The sequence below is a fragment of the Manacus candei genome, unplaced genomic scaffold (assembly GCF_025592945.1).
Source record: "Manacus candei isolate 608988 ecotype Guabito, Panama unplaced genomic scaffold, ASM2559294v1 h1tg000028l, whole genome shotgun sequence".
NCBI classification, from domain to species: domain Eukaryota; kingdom Metazoa; phylum Chordata; class Aves; order Passeriformes; family Pipridae; genus Manacus; species Manacus candei.
Genome location: NW_026138076.1, coordinates 20,138,353 through 20,162,268, shown reverse-complemented (window position 1 = coordinate 20,162,268; position 23,916 = coordinate 20,138,353). Strand labels below are relative to the sequence as shown.

Sequence of the window (23,916 nt, the reverse complement as noted above, 5' to 3'; positions counted from 1 at the left end):
CCATAAATAAAACAATAATCATGTACAACATTTTATTACAAAACTGTTAAAAAAGTAATACAATGCAACAAAATACTACAAAATACAAGATCAGCTATTAAGCTACCTCCTTTGTACTTAGCTATAAAGAAACACCTGACTATCAGTCACTGAATTTCAACAGAACCATTAAATATGAAGAAACAGCAGAAACATTCAACAACTTTTTCAAACCAAACTGTAGCAGCCCTTGGCTACTACTTACATTATAAATCGAAGTCTCCCTACAAAGAACCACATTACCTATACACAATTCTGTACAGATTTTTATACTGAAGCTAACCATGAGCTGCACTTGAGTTCACATTCTTAGCAAAATATTGGATTTTGAGCATAAATCTTTACAGCAGGACATTCATTTATTCTTCATCCTCATCTTCTTCCTCCTCTTCCTCTTCTTCTTCCTCTTCCTCCTCCTCCTCTTCTGGTTCTGCTTTCTTCTTAGACCCTGCAGGCCTACCTGGGCCCTTTTTTCCTGCATCACTCTTGCTCTTGGCACGATATGCTGCAATATCCTGCAAGAGAAATGCTGTTAAGTTGCTAGCAATATAACTCTTAAGACAAATTTGTACTGCTTCAGAAATTTAATACTATTGTACTATGCAGATCAAATACAGTGTTTGCAAAACGGAGGAAACTGAACCTTAGGACTTTCATGCTTAAACCTTTTGGCAAAAGCACACATGATCCAGGGAGTTTTAAGAATTTTGTGACCGCAGTGCTCTGGAGAACAACTGTGTTTTTATGTTAGCAAGCAGGTGACCTGTTTTCTGGTAGTAAAGCATCTTACTGGTAAAATCTCTAGGCATGCAAAAACCACATTCATGTTCACTGTAAGGGTTCCAGATACCTGCCCCACCACACCTCTCCATGTGTTCTAAAGCCTGACAAAGGTTGATGTAGAATTATGAGTTATATATGGTTCAAGTGCAAAACAGAAGTCACATATTTACATTGAGCTCTACAACTTGAATCGTTATTTTTTTAATGTACCTTTTCATATTTCTCCTTTAGCTTTGCAGCCTTCTGTTCATATGGCTGTTTATCTTTGGCTGACTGTTCAGACCACATTTCACCTAATTTCTTTGCTGTATCTCCAATAGACAAGCCAGGATGATCGTTTTTGATTTTTGGACGGTGTTCCGAACAGAAAAGGAAGAATGCAGATCTACATTGAGAGACAGTGATTAAAGTTATGTATCAAACTATTAGAACTAATACTTTTTTCTGGTTTGGGGGAGGGGGTCATAGAAACACTCACGGCGGTCTTTTAGGAGCATTGGGGTCCTTTTTCTTTCCCTTCTTCTCGCCTTTGGGAGGAACATAATTTTTCATCTCCCTGTCATAACGAGCTTTGTCTCCTTTAGCCATTTCTTCAAACTTTCCTTTTTCCTTGCTCGACATTGTCTGTGGACACAGGGCAGGGAAAGGGGAAGAGTCTGGATGAGATAAAGCGGCTGCTGACCCACTAACGCCTAAGCAGCAGCTGCTACCAGGGATCTTTTCCCAGCAGCCCGCAGCAGGGGCGGGGGCCAGCCCGGCAAGGGCTCAGCACGGCTCGGCCTAGCACCGCTCACCTTCCACCGTTCCGAGCACTTCCGCGAGAACTCGGCGAAGTTGACGGACGAGTCCGGGTGCTTCTTCTTGTGCTCCTCGCGGCAGGTCTGCACGAAGTAGGCGTACGAGGACATCTTGCCCCGCGGCTTGTTGGGGTCGCCTTTGCCCATGGCGAGGTCGGCGGCGGGTCCCTGCGGGAGGCGGAGGAGCGGCGTGAGGCGAGGCCGCGTCCCAGGACGTTCCCGCCTCTCTCCCGCCGGCACCTTCCCGCCCCAGCGCGCCCGGCCCCGCCCCCGCCGCGGCCCCTCAGTGTCCCCCGCCCACCCCGCGGCACCTTCCGCCCCCGGGGCCTCTCCCCGCCCCCTGCGGCGGCTGCGGCGCCCGGCCCGCCCGGCCTCGCCGCCCGCGCCCCGACCCTCCCCGCCGGGGCCTGAGCCGCCGCCGCCCTTCCTGCCCCACCCGCCCGCCGCGAATCCTCCCCTCAACCTCGGGCGCGCCGCCGCGGGAGACTCGCGCTCCCTCCGCGCCCCGGACCGCCGCTGGCGCGCTCTCTGCCCTGCTCCCTCTCTCTCCCACCCACCCTCCCGGCACACTCTCTTTTCGCGGGCGGGGTACGCAGGCCTTGCCTGGCTGAGCGGGGCGGGCGGCGCGGGCTCTGCTCGCTCAGGTGCTGCTGCCGAGTGGTGCCGCGGCCGCGCACTTGCCGCCTCTTGTTTTGCGCGGCGCTGCCCGCCACAGCAACCCGACCCGCGGCGCCAAAGACCCGCCCCCACTGCACCCCATTGGCTGCCGCGCCCGTTCAAACTGCCCGAGGCTCCGCCCGCCGGCGCCAGGGCTGGCCGGGATTGGCTGTGTGCAGCTCTGACGTCACGGCCCAGCCGCTCTCGGGCCAGGCCGAGCGCGAGGGGGTCGTTGGCGCTCGTACCCGTTGGAACCGGTTGGGGTGAAGAGAGCGGGGGGGAGGGGCGAGACGGGGCGCGCTGGGCGGCGATTGGGGGACAGGGACGGTTTAAAAAACCGCGGGGGCCCCTCCCATTGGCCGGCGGGGGTTGTGCCCGCTCTGATTGGGCGGAGCGGGGAGGCTGCGGCGTGGTTTAAAAATACAAAGGGAGCGGGAATGGCGACTGGGCGGGTAGGGAATAGTGGCTGTGGGGGTGGTACGCGGCAGGGTCCCTCGGCGCTGCCTTCCCGCAGCCCAGGGTGGAATGGGCGCCGCCGTCCCTCTCTGCGGGCGGGGGCCTGGCGGGCAGCAGCCGCCGGCTTTAAAACGGGACTGGAACTTGTGTTTCGCCGCCGGAGCGAGATCTGTTCCCGAGCGCTGCCCTCTCCCCGAGTCTGCCCGCCCCGCCGCGGGGCAGGGGCAGGGGCTAGGGCGGTGCCGGCCTACGCGGGTCACCCCGCGGGAGGAGCGCTGGTGGTGCGGGCCAGGCTTGCAGCCGTCCCTGGGCACGGAGAGGGCTGGCTGCCCGCAGGGAACGCTTTCCTCCCACCCCCGGGATGGCGGGGCTTGGGAGTGCTCCTGGCCGCTTGTGAGGGCAGGGTATCCCCACTCACGCCGGACTCAAAGCCTCGCCTCTGGGAAGGGAAGGTGTCGGCTCTCTCCGAGTCTTGTGGTCCCTGTAAGAAGTGCAAGCCGCAGCAGTGCAAAGCCTGGGATCCGACCTCGGTCAGCTGAGGTTTTAATGGAAACCACGCCTATGCTTTCCAGTGCACCGCCAGCACGGAATATGGCCATTTCGGCTTGGGGATAAAACCCAAGTTTCCATACAGACATTTACTTTATTGCGGTTTGCCCTAGTCTACATGATACAGGTTTTGCTAATGTTGTTTTTCTTCTGTTTGGTTATTTTCATCCAACTCTCTAGTTAACATCAGTCTAGGTAAATATTCTTAGTAATCTAAGCAGTTTTTAAGAGTCTTGTTTTTTCAGGTGTAGTTTATAGCACTGGTGAAAAGCTGGTTATAACTTTGTTTACCGAAGATGCAATGCCTTCGGTAGAGCTTTAATCTTGTTAACCTAGCTCAATGCTGGGGGGAGGGAAGAACCAAACCATCAAACTTTAAAAAACATCAGCTCCAGTCCCTGAGCTATGTGAGAGTATTGACTAGTTGCAGGTGTGAGTGGTCAGTCTTAATCTCCAGAGTCCCCCTCATTCCAGATTTCCTCAGTATAAGAAGCGCTTATCAGGTACAGTCCTTCAAGCCAGGTTTCTGTCTGTTTGTTTGTTTGGGGGGTTTTGTCCTTCTGATGAGGATGTGTCCATGAAGAACAGTTCACTAGCATGCTAGTAAATGCCTCTTTTATCCTGTTTAATTTTAAGCTTTGTGTACTTGCCCAAACTGCAGCCCTAAAAGTCATACTGTAAACTGGAAAAAGTTAGTCCAAATCCTATAAAGGAAGGGAGGTAAATTGACAGAGCAAAACAGAGATATGTATTCCCTCTGCAGATGTCAAAGCCTTCACAAGCCAGTTATCCAAATTCTTGTATCAGTTAAGTCATGTGGCTATTACTTTTGACGGTGTTTAACATACAAACAAAACTTACCCTTCCTTACCTTCTAAAATAAACATTTACATGGGGGATATATATTCCACGTTCCAATTCTGGTTCATTTTTACTGTAAAACTTCCCGCTACTTCTCGGTAGCAAAGTAATGCTCTCGATTCTATGGTACTGAATTCCATGAATCCCTATTCACTTTGCAAGGAGTTGTTTTAATTTATGTAGCTTTAACTCACTCAAAATCAGTTTTACTTCTGAATCTTCATCAATGCAGTTGGAAGAACAATTAATTTTCTGCTAATTTTCAGAAACAGTTTTCTCAGTATCAGTGCTTTAAAAACAGCAAGTCATAATGCCTGTGAGTTTGTCACTGAAAAGTTATCAGGATGGCTACAAGAAATTTTTTTTTTTTTTAAGTTGAAAGGGGGAATAATTTGTCTCATTTTACCCTTCCGAATCCCCTCTCTGTCAGTTCTTGAAGGGAAAGGGGAGAAAAAAAAGCTTTAGGTAAGTTTTATTAACATTTTCACTTTTAATTTTAACAGTGATATAGAAAGTTCGTGGAAAAAAATTACTTTGGAATAGTGTTTGGAAATTATAGGATGTAACTGCAGCGAGGCTTCCTCTGTTGCATCTGTTTTTATATCTGCTCTAAGAATATGAAGAAAATTATTGTGGAAAAGTAAGTAGAGTGAGAAAGTGTAATTACTGCTATGGGAGAAAATGAGATCTGCCTTTCAAATTATTTAATTTAAGAAAGAAATAAGTTCTTTAAATTCGCTTTCTGAAAAAGAAAACCTTTCTACGAATAAAAAGGTCCATAGAGTGTTGTGTCATGTCATACAACATAGGGCACATAAGAAACCAAACAGTTGTACTCTTTAACATCTGCCTGTCCTTCAACAAGGAAGGCAGTATTGAAAATTTTCCATGCTTGAACATGATACTGGAAGCTTTCCACAGCAACGCTGATGCTGAAAGCCCCATGCAAGAATGCTGATATTAGAAACTTGCTGTGATAAAGCTGTGCCTTCCTCCCAGCACCCTTGCACCTGGAAAAGCCTTTCTCTGTGCACCTGGTTCCACAATAAGCTGTCACTGTTTTTTCATTGCACCACACTGTTCCTTTTCAGACAAAACCACAACTTCTGTGTCAAGAGATTGTCACTCTTCTGAAGCAGTGATCTGTGCAGTATTGACTTTGGTCGGTCCATGTGGTTAATTTATTAACCACATGTGGATGACAGTTGTGGGGAAGAAGCATAAATGCCAGGACTTGAAGTTTATTTCTGTGTGAATAAGTAAGCTCATGAAATGACTGTTAAGTTTTACAGCTCCCTGGCTTTGAACCCTTTTGAATTTCTAATCTGTTCCACAATTACAATTTGGGGCGCTTCATTTTCATCAAACTGCAAGTGAGGAGAGAGTGGCTAGAAATACTGGATAGAAGGTGGTGAAAAGACCAGATAGGTGAGACCAGGTTACAGAGCAGAGAAATGGATTTAAAGAAAAGTATGTCACGGACAACAAAAATGTGTGATGGGAGTGATACTGCTTCACATCATATTGTATCTCTTGGCTTCTGTGAGCAGCTTCTACAGCTTTTCTGGATAGTGGTGCCAGTGTGGACAAAGCAAGGGAAGAAAGTAACAAAGACCTTTTATTTGAATTAATGTTTCCATCAGTGGATCCATTGCAACAGATACTGTTCAGCTGAGGAAATTGCCAACTTTTGTTGCATGACCTTAAATCTTCTTTCATTCTGGTGTAAGTGTATTCACGTGGTGATGCTGTCAGTTTTAATTCAGTCAGTTGGATGAAGCAGCTCTACTATCTCTCCCCAGAAAATCTATTAGCCAAATTCCTGTATGGAATATGCCTTAATGCAGCTGTAATGACAGTAAAATTCTGGTTTGAAAAGTTATCATTCTTGATTGATTACTGGTGAAAGGATCTCTTCTTATGGACCTGAAAAGTTAGTGTTTTCTGAATGAATAATGAAAGTGAGTTACAGCTGATTTTAATCTAACCTAACTTCACTAATAGGAATACAAGATGTTGAAAGAAAGCAAGTTTAGCTTTAATCAGCAATTTTTTTTTTTACAGAAGAAATTTTAAAATTCAAGACACAAAAAGCATTTATGTAGGTCACTCACTGCTTTAAAAACCCTTTTAATGTGAATTACGAAGTCTACAGACAACAACGTTTTTGGCCTATTTCATGTGAGCATCTCACACTAGATATATGGTGGGAGCTTTAGGATGAAAAGCAAAAATCAGAACTACCTAAGCTATGGCTTCCTAAATTCAACACAAAACTTACTTTGCCCTAGTGTTCCAATTACAAGTAGTTACTTTCTTTATACTTTGATAAAAACCCATAGAGCTGCTGGTGTCAAAAGGTTCACAAAACTGGTATTTCTGTCAATATCTTAAAAATTGCATTTAAGATAATAATTGGAATGTTCCCTGGTTTTTCTGACGCTGTATAACATGTAAATAAGATGTATGTTGTAAAAATGAAATACATTTACCCTTTAAATATTAGAGTTTTATTATATGGGCTGCTGTAAAGCCTGCATAACCAGTTAAGCAGCTTGTAGGCAAACGCAGCTGTGTTAGTTGTACCAGCCTGGTTTAGTCTGAAAGCTCAGGAGCTTGTTTTGACTTTGTGCTGTGTACCCAAGACCTAAAACAAAAGCAGCCCACATGAGACACTAGCCAGGACAGCTGCAGAGCACAGGCTGAAACTGCAGTGGTCATATGATAGGAAATACAACAAATCTCTTCTGGTACTGATACAGATAATACTAGGCACAATGGCAGTTCCCGGTCACAATAATTGTTAACTGACCTTTTTCAGTCTTATTTTGACAATAACTTTTCTTGCATTTGGTTTACAAGCTTTTAACTTTTTTTTTTAAATCTTTTTACTTTTCTATTCCTAGACCTCACTTTCACTCACTTTCTTATTTACATTCAAAGTAATACTCATGTAACATTTTCCTCTCAAGACATAAATAAACCTTCTTTACATTTTGCTATACTGCTAATCCCTTTTTAGAGGTATAAGAAGAAAGCAGCAATTTGCATTTGTTTATCTATTGGATAGTTTCACAGGCAGTTTAGAGGGGCTCTAAAATGTGGATAGCTCTAATTTACACTAAGAAATGGTTTAAACAGGTAAATAAAAGTTTCCATTCTTCTGTCACCACCCCCCCAAACTCTTCCAGCCTTGGTAAACGTTCATACTTTACCTGAAACATATACCCAACTTACTCTTAAGAAATAAAATATAATTGCCAATGGAAGTGTTGTGTCGTTTGGGAATTGGAGAACATAGTTCGAGGATTTTTTTTTTTTCCTCCTTATAAGCAGTGAGACAAAGGGTTGGACTGTATCTGGATGACACACTGGAGTTGTGACATCCAGCAAGCAGATCCAAAGAGGCTGTAGCCACAGTCCAGCTTCTGAGTAGTCGTGTGTGATGCTAGCTGCTTGCTGTTGCCAAAATGAAGTACCTGTCAACCCATGGTGACTTACAAATATTGATAAATTTCCACAGAATGTTTTGTTTGTAACTTTGCCTAGTCTGATTGTTCCCTTCTGTGGTCATGAGGACTAGAAACTTAGAATCAGGCTGAACCTGACAATAGAAGCTGTTTCCTATGTCACTGCAGCTCTAGAATCTCTTAGGAAAGAGAAATAATAGTGTGAGTTGACAAGGCTGTGTGTCACAGGCTGCAAGAGGAAGGAGGAATCGTGCCCTCCTGTCTCCCAGAGCCAGCAGAGAAAAGCAGGTTTGGCTGGTAACAAGTTTTGGCTGGTTTGTTCCTTGTAAGCAGCATAATATTCATCAATACATTGGTCTTGCATCCAGGCAGTAGAAAAATTAATTTCAATGACTCTCATTTAAGTTTAACTTAAATGGGTCTTAAGTTTTGGTGGTGTGGAGTGCATCCCATGCTGCTTGTAATGTAGACATTGGCTTGGTAGAATAATTTATTCTGTTACTTGTGGCAAGTAGTGTTGCCATATGTGTCGTAGAAATGCCCATAGGATACATAGGTAATCTGAGACTAGAAAGAAAATGCTCATGAAATTTTGAAATTGTTGATTGAATCATCACTCTTGTTTTTAGTCATGGATCCCTTGAGATTTTCCAACAATTGCTGATATAAATGTATAGTTTCTTTAGAACATCTATTGCATACCCTACTCTACACTGCTAAAATATTTTACAGTAGCAGGGAAGGTTGTTTCAGAGCTATTATCCTACTAGGAAATGTGGCTGTCTATAATACTAGTTAAGAGCTAATATTTCTACCCCACAGCCCCAACTGTTATGGGGAAAAAAAGAAATCTTGAAGTTTGATAATAAGCCCTTGGGGCTATGGTCAATCATTGTTTAGTGTGACCATATGTGAAGTTAGGTGGAAGTTCTCCCTAAATACTGGCAGGGATAAGGACTTACTACAAATGAAAAAGAATCAATGAGTGGCACAGTTATGCATTTTAAGAAATTAAAAAGGAAATCTCAAGTTGTTCCACGTCAAAGATAAGTTTGATTATTCAAAGCTACTGAAAAACTCAACTGCAGCCCCAAACATGTCTTTTACAGTTTTTAAAAGTTGGAAAAAAAGCAGAATCCATAAACCTGTAAGCTCTCAACTCCAGTTCATGGTTTGATCATGTTGCATGATTTTTATGTTGCTACATTTTATACTGATAATCAGCATTTATATTACATTAAATTATTGTAATATGTACAAATATTAAAAGCATAGAACCCTCATTCTCAACAGACTTTTATTATCGAAAGACAGATAATCACACAAAAAAGAGGTAAAAGTTGAGGTAAAATAGATGTTTTATTAGACCCTGAGATCAGCTTAGTTGGTCAGAGCATGGTGCTGATAACATCAAGTTGTGGATTTGATCCCATTCATTTAAGAGTTTGACTCAATGATCCTTGTGGGTCCCTTCCAACTCAGAATATTCTGTGATTCTATGGTTTTCCTAATTCTGATATAATTTTAAGATGATATAAAACCCTGCTCCAGCAGTCGCTTCTGGAGAGAGGTAAAGATCTTTTTAGTGCCTGTGGATAGCTGTAATAGCAAAGTTTGGTCTCATTTGTGGTGTTTATAAAGTTAATAAATATTGGATTTTAAAAACCCAAACAAACAATAACTTCTTAAACCATATCTGTTTAAAACCCTTAATGTTGAAACTGGAGGGTCAGGGTCTCTTTCTGTAGTTTAGGATATGTCCTTCACCAGATTCAGACATACCTTTGCAACTCTAAAGGCTAGAAGCTTTATCAGTATGAAGGCTGAGACTCTAACATTCTCTCTCAGGTAAGGAAGTTGGAGAGCATTAAAGTTGAATGGCAATATCTAATGAAGAAGCAATGCTTTTGCTCATCTGCTATGTATTGAACATGAATGATAGCAGTAGCGACTATTCAAACATAGGAACATGGTACATTCTGTCTAGTGGCCATTTTTTGAGAAAAACTTTGCAAAACAGTTTATCTGATCCTTGTTCCATAATATTTCTTAGGTTTATTATCAAGTAACATCAGCAAAACCCAACTACAGTTTAGAACTACTGTTATACTTGAGTTTGTTGGAGTATATGCCCATCTATATCTTTTACCCAGAATGAGCTCTGCAGGAAGTCAGGAAAGCATTTAGACCCCAAACCCACAAGTAATTTTACTCATTTTATTTTTATAAAAATGTCTGCATTAGTATCAGATTCTATTTTGTTTTTACTGATGGAATCCAAGAATATAACTGATGCTTGGGTGGAGGAAGTGTTCACCCGCTCCCAAGGAGCACTTAAAACTCACTGTTAAGTTCAACAAGAGCTAAGTCAGACCTAGAGATGGTTATAACTGTACTGCAAAGACAAGGGCACTGGAAGAGGCTTCAGGGCTACAGAACTTTCCTATTTTCCTTTCTGTAAGATGAATCCATATCGGAAGAGGAAATAGTGGTGTAACAGAGCACTGTTTCCAGGACCCTCTGACAAAACTGTAAAAATGGGGTAGTATGCGTTATACAAAGCAAGAAGCAGGTGATTAAAGCCAGTATCGAATCTGAATTTCTATAAACAGAAAACAGTGGTTCACAAAATGTAAGACTGTAGCACAGAGTATACAATGTTTTTGATAGAGATCATTAGAGACCTGCAAAATTTACTGAAAAGATATGACAGTTTCTCTTACAGCAAAAAAAAAAAAAAGGCAAAATTTTTATTTAATTACAAAGGATTACAAAAATAATGCTTAAGCAATATACTACATTGGTCTATTACTCATAGTTAAATTTTTATTGAATTACACAAAACCTTGGGGAGTGATACTTTTTCACTATACCAGATAGCTGCATTACATTTCGGAATGTAGACCCAATTAGTTGGGTCTCTTTCTAACTGCAGTCTCAGATAATGTGAAACAAAATGTTAATCAAAGCAAACTGGATGAGCAAGTGATTAATGACTCTGAAACAAGCAGTCAGAAGTGCACATTTAAGTTGGCCAAATGGCAGCTTTTGAGGAGGAGGAGGAACTGAGAGGTACCTCAGTGCAAATCTGGAGGTTGGCTTCTCTGCTTCTGTGCTGTAGTTGTGTTTGAGCTTGCTCTCTCCTATTTCATACTTCATTGTTTAAGTCCACCAACAAAAATTTGTCACATACATTCAACAAAGAACATCTAAGTTTCTGTATTTTTGCACATCAGAGCGAAATCTTCTACCAGAAGGTCCTTTGATGCCTCCTGTAACTAATGGTTTATTGCAAAAGTGAATTGGCACAAACTGTTAAGGGAAATCTATTACAAAACTTAAAAGTTTTTACAGTACACAGGTTTATCAGTTTTAATCCTGTAACACCTAGATTATTCTTAAAATAGAACATGCAGTTTTGGACTTTGTTTACTGTTTTAAATCTTATAATAAAAGCCTGTGTTGTATAAACTCTTTCATACATCTTTATTTTCCATTGTACAAGGCAGAATGCTTAAAAAAGACTGGCTTCAGGTGGATTCAGACCTGAAAGTAATTTTGGTGAAAGTTATGATTTTTTTTTTCTCTTATCCCATTACTTGAATCATATACAATAAGCTCTGTATTACAGATTAAATTTTGTTATACAATTAATTATCTGAAGTTATATTTTAACTATCCTAGTCTAAAACATATAAAGAAGTAAAAAAAATACAGTCTGTAGATAAGTTTCAATATTCCTGTGGCTTGGGCTCTATGCTTTTAAGAAATTTGGACAATAAATTGGAAGCAGAGCAACAGGCAGTAGCATGGTTAGTTGGTGCTGAAGTGGGAAAGGAAGATCAGATATTAAAAAAATCAGAAGAAAAAGGAAAAATAAAAAGAATAGAACTTGTTCCTGATAAGGAAGGAGAGATTTGGTCACTGTTCTTTATCACAGCTCATGAATGTCTATCAAGTAGGTTGCTCTTTTGTCAAAACCACTAGGGCATGTGGTGGAATTTGCAGAATTTTTCAAGTGTTTAAAGGACTCTATTTTCACTAAAATAGTTTCAATACATAACAAAGAAAATGTATATTTGCTGAGAAAAATTTATATCAATAGTTTTCCTTATTATTCCATTTGCTAACAGGGTAATTCTAGGTGCTGCACACTAGTGCACTAGTGTACACTTCAGCTGAATAGTACCTGTTGGGGAAGGGAATAGTCATCCCCAGTTGAACCTTATCAGGGGGATATGTATACACAGTTACAAGCCACATTTCCCTTCCAGGATTAATTACTAATAATACATTTGCAGTGTGCTTGCAATACATCTAAGGTGATGCATCTGATTATCATTCTTCTCTCTCAAATTACAAAACACATCAATCAAAAGCTAACAGGAGCTGGGACATATGGCATCTCAGAGAGGCACAAGCTGCTCAGCTCCAACCTGTGCCTGGCCTGTCTCTGTGCCAGGAGGGGCCACCGAGTCCCACTGACTTCAGAGCCTGGGAGCTGTGGATTCAGGCAGACTTTTCAAGATGCTGTAGCTCCTGTTCCTTCTGCATGCCACTTACAAGTCGTCCATGCTGTGTGCTTGGCACCCACAAGGGATATAGATTACTGCTGCCTTTCGTACTTTTCAGCTCCACTGTGAGTGCTAGTGATGTCTCACGCAGAGAGTTCTTTTGGAGCTGCTGTTTCCTTTGAACTGATTTATTTTTGAAGTTTAATCAGTATATTCTTGCAATGCTGCAATTTTTTATGTTTATTTAAAATATCTCCCTATATATACACTTTATTTATATCCGAATACTTATGCTAGCCACTACTAGAGCTTATGTTATAAAATAATTTTAGATAACATACTCTATGATGAATCATCTTTTTATTTTGTGGGGCCCAAGCTTTGTGAAAGTTTGTAAATCCAGCCTTTAGTAAGCTTCATACTGTCTGATAAGCCTATCTAGCTGCAGCTCTTTGTATTTTTTGATCCTGCATATGATGCAAAATTAAAAGTGACATGATTTCTTTGTTACTGTAAGCAGGCGTTCATGCCAAATGAGGTGCTGGTCATCCCTTTGCACCAGTCACGCGGTCCTGCTCTGCTACCGGACCTGTGTGCTGGAACATCATGCAACTGAGTGGTAAAGCAGATCAGGATTAAACCTAAATGATTTTTCTTGTTGCTGGTCTAATTGTAACCCAATACAGTTTGCCATGCAGCCATAGAAATGTTTTTATGCGCACAAAGAAACACAGGGCACAGGTGCGAAAACAAGCAGCTTAAGCAGAAGCAGAACCATCTTTCTCAGCCCCATGACTGTCTTATCATGATCTAATCACGAAACTATGATACTCTACTTAAAATTACTCTTATAAATTAGCATCTTGGCAAGCATGGCTAGGTAACATAATCAGGGTTTTAACTGCTCCCAAACTACAAAACAGATCAGAAACATTTAAAATGCATAAGTGATCCTTCCATCATACCAAATCACAGCATATGCTCACAGTAAGGTCAAATCAATCTGGGAAAAAAAAAAAAGGGACCTGCAAAGACATAGTTTGAGAGTCTAGAAATTGCTATTCATGACCCAGATATCCACTGAAGAATTCCTGGAACTCACCCTTGTCCCACTTTTCCCAGCCCATGCTTCCTGTGTTCTCCTTTAAGGTCTGCTATGATCGTTATTGTTTTTTGGGGGTTGATGTATTTTAGTTTTTGGTTGGTTTTTTTGTTGTATTTTTATTATTATTATTATTTTAACATTATTACATTTTTTGAAAGTTTGAAATCACAAGAAACTCAAAATGTGAGTTAAACCTTTACTGCCTGAGATTGCACAGCAGCAGAGCGTGGGATTAAACCTAGGCATTACACAGTCTTCAGCTTGTCTGATAACAACGTGGGGTTTAGTATGTCTTCCAACTCTTCTCCTATTCCCCTCCCTAAAAACTGAAACATGCCTTCTGGGTAACTGCTGTCTGTGACTTTATGCTCAGTTTAGCTTCAGTTGCTGTATCTCTCATTCTGTTGCAACAGTGAGGAGCGTGAAGGGGGACCTACCCTTATTCTCTAATACCAGGTTATGCAATCAGATTAAGGAGCCATCTGCAGCACTAACTGAAACTGCTCTATAATCGTGTTCCTGGCTCATGCAGAACTTTGGCTTATGCAGGATCTGTGTCTCCTCGAATTATTCACCAGCCTCTCTGCTACTCCTCTCCTTCTTCAGGCTGGAAACGCATGGCAAGAGATATGGTCAGATATTTCAGTGATTAAATAATTGTGCTTTGAGTATGCTCAGCTCAGATGCCATTTCTGGATTTAAAGGAATATTTGCGGTAGTTCAAAAGGAAAGCAAAACCTCTCCCTTCATTGCATGTCATTTGAACGTGCTTGAAGAAAGATTGTAGGTCAGAGCTTGCTGCTTCTGCTGCTCTGCTGTCGACAGCTGAATTGTTAAATGGTTTAATGCCAACGCATCTCTTACGTAGATTTGTAAAGTCTGAAAACTAAAAATATCTGCTTTTATCAAGTATTTTCACAGTGTCTATTTTAGCTAGTCCTGTGCACAGCAAGGTTTTGGTTCATCACTAGCAAAAATAATTCTGCATTCTCAGTCTTTTCTGTTGTTAGTCACCTTTATTAACAAAAAGCCCTTTTAAAATGACAAAAATTGGAAACGCGCACTAGAAGTTGTCTTTGTCTTCAGAGATCTTTACTACAGGAACGCAAAACGATCCCTAAAAAAAACAGTTCTAAAGGACGCGGCTTCGTTTGTTTTTGGCTGAGACACACGGCCGGCGGCTGCACTTCGGCTCCCAGGAGCTCCCTCCCGCAGGCAGAGGGGCAGGAGCGGCCGAATAGAGCCTGCCCGCCCTCCCTGCGGCCGGCGGGACCCGCTCCCGAACCATGGCCGACAGTGAGAGCGGGAAAGACAAGAGGCAGTGAGGCAGAGAGGGAAGAGGCCGAGAAGGAAGGCAGGAGACAGAAGATCGAGAACCAGCAGCCCGAGCAGTGTCTGCTTCGGCTAAAACCTTAAAGCGAGAACAAGTGAAAAAAGGGGGAGATGCTGCAAGGGTGGGAAGAGGCGGCGGGGGCGCCCGGCCCCGTGCAGGCCGGAGGGCGGACAGGAGCTCGGCTCCGACCCGTGACACTCTCCGGGGCCACAATTCCAACTCCCACGGCCGCGCCGCCGGGGAGGCGCGCGAAGGGGGAAAGAGAGGCTGGCGCGGGGCGTTTTAAAGGCGGGCTGAGCTGCTGCCGCCCTCCCGCGTGGCGGGCCCGGCCTCCAGACGGGAGGGAGCGGAGCGCGAGGCGCAAAGAGAAGCGGCTGCCCCCGTCACCTCCGTTGGATGGCCCTGCCTGCCCCGGCGCCGCCGCAGCCCAGCCCAGCCCATCATATCGCATCCTATCGCACCCCATCCCATCCCGCCGATCCCTCGGCCGCGCGGCACCTCGGGAGATGCGGCAGTGCCTCCCCACGGGCCGGGCGCGCGGCCGGGCAGGGACTGCGCTTCCCGTGGGGCCGCGCGCGCGGCCGGCATGCGCGGCGGGCGGGGCGGGGCGGGGCGAGCAGGTTGCTGTTGTTACATAGGAAACAGCTGAAGAGTCTCCACATGACAGGGGGGGAAGGAGGAAGTGGGGCGGCCCGCGGGGCTCTGCCGCCGCTGCTCCGGTAGTCGCGGGGCTTAGGCAGCGGCCGCCGGCGAGGAGAGCCTTTCCCGCGACGTGTGGGCCGGCCGCCCTTGAAGGCGGCCAGTGCCTCAGTGCCGCCGCTGAAGGAAGGCGGGCAGGGAGCAGGGGAGCGCCCCGCCGGGCCGCGCCGCCTCGCCGGGGAAGTTTGGTGCGGGGCGGGATCCCGCCAGCCGCGGCGGTGGCGCCGGGCATGAACGGCTTCGCCCCCGAGGAGGTGACCCAGCGCGGGGCAGACCCCGCCGCTGCCGCCGCGGTGGTGGGCAATGCGGGCTCCGCCGTGGAGGTGCCGCCGCCTCCCGTGGCGCCGGGGCTGGGTCCGGCTGCCGCCGCGGGCTCGGCGAGTGCCGGGTGCGCGGGCGGCCCCGGTGCCGGGCAGCTGTGCTGCCTCCGGGAGGAGGGGGAGCGGTGCGGCCGCGCCGCCGGCAACGCCAGTTTCAGCAAGCGGATCCAGAAGAGCATTTCGCAGAAGAAGGTGAAAATCGAGCTGGACAAGAGCGTAAGTCCGGGAGGGGAGGTCGCGGCGGGGCTGCCGGCGGGGCGGGTGGACAAAAGACGCCAGCGGGTCGCTGCATCCGTGGCTTAGTTGGTTTGGGGGCTTTCCATAAAGTTTAGTCGGGGCTGGGGGTGTTTGGCGGCGGGGAAGTGTTCGTTCCCGCTTCCCCCCCTTTTCTGTAGCACGGCGGAGTTCAGCTGGCGCGGCAGCAGCACTCCCCGAAAGTCCTCTCCCTCCACGGCGGGGGGAGCGCCCGCCTCCCCTCCCTGCTCCTGGGGCCCCCTCCCACCCCCAGGAGCCGCGGGCATCGGCTGCTTGTCCCCCCTTGCAGCCGCAGGGGGAGGAAGCGTGGCCGGGAAGCGCTGGAGCGGAGCGGAGCCTGCATGGCTCCCGGCGCGCTAGTTTGTCTGTGTTCCTGGCTAGGGCCGCGCTCGCTGCTCCGCCTCGTGTTGCAGCGCCGCACGTCTCTCTCCCCGCGCCGCTCTGTTCTCGCTCGGCAGCCATCAGGCGCCGCACAGCGCGGTTCGGCTGGGCAGGGCAGGGTAGGGCGGGCGGACCCCCGGACGCGAGGGGCGGCCGCCTTTCAGCGTGGTGGGACGACCGGGCGGCTCGGAGCGTGTCCGACCTGGCCCGGTGCCGCGGGAGAGCAAAGCGGGGCCCCAACGCGCGGCTGCCGCGGGAGCGCCCAGCGCCCCGGCCGGGGCTGCGTGTGCCCCGGGGGACCCCGGCCCGGCGGCACATCGCGCTTCAGGCCGGACGCTAACGCTGCTCGGGCTCTCATTGCCCTTAAAGGACGCGGGCCTGGAATGCAGGGCTGGTACGCGCCGAGATCTCCCGCAGCGTGCAGATCCCTACAAAGAGAAAGTTGTAATAAAAAGAAAGAAAGTAAAATTGTGTTGCGTGACCGCGCCGGGTAGCGGAAGTAAAACAAGGAGGGAAGGATATAGATGAGGAAATGAGAGTCGTGTTTTTCCTCTCCAGAGGACAACTAGAAGCTTGTTTTTTGTTTGCGTGCTGCTCGGCCCCCGCGCTGCGGTGAGCGGGCGGACGGAGGGCTGTGCTCGCGTCTCCACAGCCTGGCACTGCTGAATCGGCCGAGGGCAGCATTTCGGCGTGCTCTGGGCCCAAGCGGTGGCAGCGATCTGTAGCGCAGCACACCCTCTGTTTAGAGGAAGGCAATAGAAAAGCTTCCTTAACCCAGTTAACGCAGCTTTGATTACTGAAGGGTTGTCTTTCTACGTGCATTTGTATCTTAAGTCTGGGAGATACACTGCATGGATTTGATTGAAAGACGCCGTTTTACTTTTGTAGGCAAGACATCTGTATATTTGTGACTTCCACAAAAATTTAATTCAGAGTGTGAGAAATAGAAGAAAGAGGAAAGGCAGCGATGATGATGGCGACTCACCAGTGCAAGACATCGACACTCCAGAGGTAGCTAAATAGTTGTATTTGTTTGGGTTTTTTTCCTAATTGCTATGTTAAACTTGTTTTTAATGACTTCTGAGTCTGCAGCGATACTGCTTCCTCACTTTTACAGCTTTTCTTACTCTGGGGCATGTGGGAAAGGGAAGACTCTTGATTCACACTGTTCTTAATATAACAAAATTTAACTGAATTTTATGCTATATTTTGTGGTTAAACTATGCACAGTAGAATGAACAAGAGTCTATTTTTAAGTGATGGTTCTCTCAGAAATCTGCTGTTTTCAGCCTTTTCTTTCTTAGCGCTTCCTCTCCAGAGTGGTACTTTGCCACGTACCAGCAAACTGTCTTCTGTAGGAGTTGACAGCTTGAAGGGAATTGCACCCAGGACTTGGGATATAAATGCTTCTCTGCCCCATCCCTCCAGTCCTTTCTTCAGTGCTAAATGTGTTGCAAATGGCTCTTGGCAGTTACTACATTGCCTTAGTCAAGTCAAACCCTGAAAGTTTAACGACGGTGGCTCTTTGCTTCTACACCATTGGTCAGGGGAAGAACCATTTGGAGAGCTATGCTAGGAAGGAGTGGAGAAATACGATGTTTTTTGAAACTGTTTTTTCTACTGCAGATCAGTGAAACCTCACCCATTTAAAATAAGGGAACTACAGCTTTCAGCCTTTTCCGTAGTGTAGTGGGAGAGTCTTGGCACCTAAGGCTCTCTTTTTCCTACACGTGATCTGGGTTATTTCTACTACAGCATGGCTTAGCAGGTGCTCCTCAGTGTATTAATTTTGATCAGAGGCTGTCATGCCTGCCTGTCCCTTCTGAGAGGCATTGTTTAAGCATTCTTCAGAAATTGCTCTGTAAGTGTTAATTTAATGGCATCCTTGTGGTCAGCATCTGCAGATAGCAACATAAGTGAGGAAACTTTGTGCAGGAATCTGCGCTTAAAGGCACGTGTCTCCAGTCTGAAGGTTCTGGCTAAGAGGATTTTAGGGGATTGAGAGTAGTTTGATGTTGGGCTGTGTTGTTTGTCTGTTAAATATCTGGAATTGCTTCTTGGAAAGTTCTGTCTAAAGCTAATGCTCTGTGTGGCTTCAGGTAGATCTCTGACACCGTGTAATTGCAACTCTTCTGCAAGCCTGTTTTGTTTTCACATGCCAGAATTATAAAACATGACACAACTGATGGATATCTCCAGAACAAGAAAATGAGCTTTTTTTTTCTTAACGGTACTACTACAGGGAAGAAAACTGTCTGGGAACTGTTTTTGAGGAGTTTCAGCTGGCTGTTTGGATAAGAGCAGTATGTTCATTCCACGTAATTACTGTACGTCTGAGACGCCTGTTGGCTGTTGACCACCTTTATTTTTAATTATTATCCAGTTTAGTGAGGAAAAAGAGTATCATTCTTCTGAAGACTTGAAGGCCCTCCTCTTTCCTTCTCAGTCTTGACTGTCTACTGGTTAGAAGTAAAGACAGTCTCTTCCCCTACAGGAGTTGAAGAGACTCCTGTGGTACTGGTAGCTTCCGAGACCTGCTGAGAAGCTGCTGCCACTCCTCTGCATAATGCTCTGGGGGTGGGTTCTCCACTGTGACTTGGGGAGTGGAATTTAATGCCACAAACTTTAGAACATCAAAGGACACTCATCCTTTACCATGCAAGGTGCCCTCACCATAAATCTGGCCAGGTTGCCAAGTATGCAGGAGCACTGCTGTTTTCAGTATTCTATAGTGAGGCTGTTAAAAGAATTTAAAGCAAAAGTGAGCGCTATCATCAGTCTTTAAAGTAATGAGTTTGGAGAATACATCTAGTAGAATTTCTCATTCAACCTGCTTTCTCAGCTTGCTTTCCCACTCAGTCATCGGATTAAGCTCTTATGTTATCTAAGAGAATGGGGGGAGGTAAGCTGTAGCCGGGAGAAGTGACTGTTGATCAGAGGTCATGGGATTCAAAACTGACGGAGTACTGGATTAAAGCAGTGTGTTTGTATCCCTAAGAGGACTTTGTGCAATTCTCTCAACTGTTGACGCACACTGAAAAATAGTTTTGGACATTTATGCCCCTGCACATGAGTCCTGTATTGTGCTTATAGCAGGGATACTTTTGGAGAGCAAGAGCAGCTGTTTTCTTTTCTCACCTTAAGCCAAGAAAACTTTGTACTGCAGACTTTTTCCTGATTCTAATATGTTCTCTTTCATGGTGCAGATATGCTGTGTCTTGCATGTAACTTATTTAAGATTTAATGGCTGAAATCACATTGTCGGGGCTTCCTTTGAGTCATCATCTTCATAGATGTTACATGAAAGTTATTACTGGACTTTGTGTTATTGTGCTTGAACTGGGGAACAAACAAAACCCCCATAACTGATTAAAGTACATTAATGTGTTCTAAATACTGTCCACAGCTAAAGGGAGGCAGAACCATGCTCAGTAACAATAAAATGCTCTTGAACTGCACTAGGCTGTTTTTCTTTCTGCTGGAAGGTGCAGGGTGGAGTTTGTTTTTTGTCAAAATGACATCTGCTGAGCTGACTGTTTACCCTTGCATATCTGTGAGATTCCAAAATGTTTTTGAGAGGCAAACTGTTAATGACTGAATCGTTTTCAGTTACATTAGATTGTTTTCCTCCCCTTCCCCATCTTTTCTTCTAGGTTGATTTATATCAGTTACAAGTAAACACACTTCGAAGGTACAAAAGACACTTCAAGCTACAGACCAGACCGGGACTTAACAAAGCACAGCTTGTTGAAGTATGTATGAGTGTTTTTCCATAATAGAAAATGCAACTTGCTATGGCATGTGGTTTTCTATACGATTTGATCCTTACATAAAGTGCCTATATAATCTGGATTTTAGGAGAACAAAAGGGAGCTGCTTATCTAGCTTCCTTCATTGGCTGTAGCTCCTGAGCCAAGTAAATAAAAAATAGAAGCTCTTTCCCAGAGGAGGAACTCTTTAACTTCCAAAAGGAGTGTTTGCTGCTTAAAACCACAGTGTTGAGTTGAAACAGGAAGACGATGTGCATCCTTCTGAATATCATAGAATTGTTGATTGATTATGTCTGTACATCAATCACAGCTTTACCTGAAATGCCCTGCTGAAAAGAACTAGAAACTGAGAGGTGGCAGTGAAGTTCTTGTAAGGTTCAGACTTTGCTTTAAAAAGCTAGTTACTGCAACCATTGGTGTTTCTGTACATGTAAAGTATGGAAACCTGAAAAAACATGCTTCTCTTGATAATTCTGTTAAAACCACTGGGGTCTACTCTCAGAAAAATGGATTTTTATGAAATTAGGGTTTTTCTTACCAGTATTTCTAAAAATGCTGAAGCTGTGTGTGAGTAAAGCTGTACATAAGCATCTTTGCTTCATGTGAGTGCAATTTTAAAGGAATTCTTTTGTGCTGCAGAGATGCAGTCACAGCATGTTCGTGTAAGTACGTGGGAAAGCTGGTGATCTTCTCTTAACAGGGAAGCATAGCTACTGTTTTTTTCACTTCTGTGCAGTGATACACTCAGATGTGTTTAAGTGCAGACACACTGTTCATCTCTCCCTTAATCTGTTTGGATTAAAAGTAAGGTTTTTAGCTGTATGGGCAGTCTCAAGGCTGAACTGTAAAAGAATAGTGCTACTGCCACTGTGTGTAAGAATGCAGCATCAGTCTTCAGTTTTCCTGAAAGTAGGTTAAGGTGCAGCTAGCTCTTGAATTAGCAAGACTGTGAACTGAAAAAGCACAGGCAGTTTTTGTTCTGCAAAACTGTGTTGTTTCTGAGAGTCTGCTTTAGATACATCTCATGATGCAATCTCATGATTGCACTAGTTTATTCTTGTGCTACGTGGTGTGCATGGGCAAAGCTCTTTCTGTCACATGCTTGATTTGACTGACCTGCAGGTGTTTGTGAACCATAGCCACAGGACTTCCTTAGTATACAGTATGTGTGATTCCTTGTAACCTGTCCTAACATACAAGAGACACTGCTCTAGCTGTTACTTAAAGTCCACTTCAAAGGATGCTGTCAGACTGCTTCTCTCTGGATGTTTTTGGGGGTAGAGTTGAGAGGGCGTCCTAACTTTTTAATTAGGCTAAACGCATCTTATATCCTATGGTAGTTAAATGAGTAGTCCAGTGTTTCTCACTTGTTAATTTTAGTCTACCAGCCTGGCAAAAAGCCAGAGAATGGACTCAAACTGGTGTAATATTTTGCATAATTTCTTTTAAAGCTGATGTTCATTTTGATGAAGGAAAAGACTTCTGAAATGACAGAATTGATTCAAGAAGTGTTTACAGATTGTTATATTTTAGCGGTTACAGCACAGTGAATTTTCACTGGAAGCTCTGTTTGAAGAGCTGAATGTTCAATTATAATTCTCGAATATTCTTGTATTAGATGTTCTGTATGTGATTTGATGCAGACACAGACCACCCCCTAACCTGAGTGAGCAGTAGTGTCTCTCATCTGTGCTGTCACTGCCAATATTCTATGGTCATTACCCGCTTTGTATTCAAACTTTAACTAAACCAATTTTATGATAGTCCCATTCTTATTTTGATATGTTTGGGGTTTTTTTCCTGGAAAGTTTCAGGACTTTTTACTTTGGAAATTAGTGTATAGGCTGCTAGTTCTCAATATCTAGTTCTCAATAAAATGGTTCCTGTTTACCTTTTTTTATGAATTTTAAAGACTTTTGAGGAAAGGCAGCTTTTCCCTTTTTTGCAAGCTTCTTGATCAGTCTTTCAAACTTTTACGTAATACATTTAAATCTGAATCGTCAGTTTCTGTATATAACCTGTATATAAGTGGTTATTTAATTTCCTTGCATTCTTCCTTTATAGATAATTGGCGGCCATTTTAGGACAATTCCAGTGAATGAAAAGGACACCTTAACATACTTCATCTACTCGGTGAAGAATGACAAGAACAAACCAGATCTAAAGATGGATAGCGGGGTTCATTAGGCGGAAAAGGTTGGGACTCAGAGACTCAGGCCGCAAATCAAAAGACTGAGGTTTTGTTGATATGCAGAAGCTTTCTTTGTAATTTTTTTCTCCTGAGAACAATTGTCTCTGTTTTATTTTTCATAACCTTGCTGATTTGTTTGAAAACCATCTCTTATGAAACAAATTTCCTCAGCAAAAGTATTTTAAATAAATATCACAGGTATTGTTGCTCGACTGGGTGTGTCTGTAACTTTAGTGAGTTGGACTTGATGATCCTGATGGGTCCCTTCCAGCTCAGCATATGCTATGATACTTGTATCTAATAGTTAAGCTTTGAATTATGTAATAATATTAAAATATTTTTCAATGAAAGTGTGCCAAGGATATATTTATGAATGTACTTAAAGTTCTCATAATGCAATGCCTTTAATTTAAAAAAAAGCTGTAGCAGACCTGGCAATAGGTTCTTTTTCGTAAGGTAAAAGGCTTTAAGTGACAGTTCCAGTAGAACTGTCAGAAATGGCTGGGCAGAAATGGCTGAATAACACTTTCTTTTCCCCTTTGGAAACATGAATTGATGGAAGTTTTTCTGATTTGTTTATTCACTTTGTCCATGCTGAGATACGTGCTTCCCAGCTCTGAGGCCTTCCTACTCCTATGTTAAAGTGGAAAAAAATGCTGTTCTCAAATTTCAAAGCTGTAAGTACGGATGAAGAGACTGCTGCAGCTTACTGTGCTGAGAAATCCTTCAACTCAGTAAGAAATCCTTTAGCTGCTGACTTTTCCATTCATCTACATGGACTGCTGCTAAGAACTTAATTGGAGAATGAGAGTCAGAGTCTGTGCGGGGTCAATACAGTATCTTCTAATAGGCATACTGTTTCTTTTTCATTGCATGCATCAGCTCAGGCTTGTTTAAAAAGAATGACAAACCCTCACAATAAAACCAAAACTTCTGGTAACATATGAGGAAAAATATCCAGCAATACTTATGCTTTCAATTGAGTGTCTTAGTAAAGTCTGATGTTGAAGATGGTATTACAAATGACTTCTTGTATTATCCTTTTAACTATTGTGCCAGTCCAAGTGTGTGGTGTATGTGATTTCTTTCTGCTTTAAGCTGTGCACATAGGTTGAAGAAAAAGCTGAGGGAAAATAGTTTTCATCTTAAAGCAGAGGAGAACACAGCTTCAGCTTGTTCAGTAAGCATTAAATTGCAACTCCTAACCTTATCAGATGTTTATAAGCTTTTTCTTAATTTGGGAAAAATGAAAAAGCAGTATGTCCATGGTCTAATCTGCTCGATACTTGTGAGGTTTTTTTTGAAAATTACTACTTTTCTGGCATCACTGCAACTAAGATGCTTTACTTTGCTTTTTTTGACCTGTGATGCTTGCATAGAACTGAATGATGATAAACCCTAATCTCAAACTGGCTGTCTTCCCAGTATCTCTCAGTGGTGTGATTTTTTTGTTGTACTGTTTTATGTATTTCCACAATACAGTTCTGCAATGCTGGCCTAAGTTCAAGATGGTTAGTGATATCTAGCTAGTGACAGCTAAAATTGGTGCTCCTTTGAAGATAATGTTTTCATGCCTGTTTCACTACAGGAACTGTGAATTTGTTTCCTAAATATCCTTTGCACAAATTCAGCTTCTTATCTTCAAAGTGCAAGTTGCACAAACAACCATGGAACCTAGTCATGGATAGGACATCTGAATGGTAAAGACTTTTTCTCTGTGCATGATGGGGTTGAAT

At 44.0% G+C, this 23,916-nt stretch overlaps 2 protein-coding genes across 3 annotated transcripts; one reads left to right on the top strand and one right to left on the bottom strand.

Annotated features, from left to right (window-relative positions):
- Positions 1-18: 18 nt before the first annotated feature.
- HMGB2 (high mobility group box 2) lies at positions 19-2,372 on the bottom strand. Of its 2 annotated transcripts, XM_051790226.1 has the most exons (5): positions 2,223-2,372; positions 1,617-1,787; positions 1,301-1,446; positions 1,033-1,207; positions 19-554 (listed from the first exon to the last, which is right to left on the bottom strand). In XM_051790226.1, exons 2-5 carry the CDS (start codon positions 1,764-1,766, stop codon positions 399-401), a joined length of 627 nt encoding a protein of 208 aa, XP_051646186.1. In that variant the 5' UTR covers positions 1,767-1,787; positions 2,223-2,372; the 3' UTR covers positions 19-398. The 2 variants fall into 2 exon arrangements, with proteins under 2 accessions (XP_051646186.1, XP_051646187.1); XM_051790227.1 differs by lacking the exon at positions 2,223-2,372 and having other exon boundaries at positions 1,617-1,864.
- A 12,821-nt stretch (positions 2,373-15,193) lies between these two features.
- SAP30 (Sin3A associated protein 30) lies at positions 15,194-23,607 on the top strand. The gene is made up of 4 exons (XM_051790225.1): positions 15,194-15,799; positions 17,108-17,230; positions 19,873-19,971; positions 22,054-23,607. The coding sequence occupies exons 1-4, from the start codon at positions 15,494-15,496 to the stop codon at positions 22,174-22,176; spliced, it is 651 nt and encodes a 216-aa protein (XP_051646185.1). The 5' UTR covers positions 15,194-15,493; the 3' UTR covers positions 22,177-23,607.
- Positions 23,608-23,916: the final 309 nt, after the last annotated feature.

Excerpts from the sequence above, each read along its gene's own strand:
- HMGB2 (XM_051790226.1), bottom strand. The coding sequence starts at position 1,766 with ATGGGCAAAGGCGACCCCAACAAGCCGCGGGGCAAGATGTCCTCGTAC. Across the intron at positions 1,447-1,616 it reads AGTGCTCGGAACGGTGGAAG|ACAATGTCGAGCAAGGAAAA; the intron begins GTGAGCGGTGCT and ends CTGTGTCCACAG. Across the intron at positions 555-1,032 it reads TAAAGGAGAAATATGAAAAG|GATATTGCAGCATATCGTGC; the intron begins GTACATTAAAAA and ends TTTCTCTTGCAG.
- SAP30 (XM_051790225.1), top strand. The coding sequence starts at position 15,494 with ATGAACGGCTTCGCCCCCGAGGAGGTGACCCAGCGCGGGGCAGACCCC. Across the intron at positions 15,800-17,107 it reads AAATCGAGCTGGACAAGAGC|GCAAGACATCTGTATATTTG; the intron begins GTAAGTCCGGGA and ends TTACTTTTGTAG. Across the intron at positions 17,231-19,872 it reads AAGACATCGACACTCCAGAG|GTTGATTTATATCAGTTACA; the intron begins GTAGCTAAATAG and ends CTTTTCTTCTAG.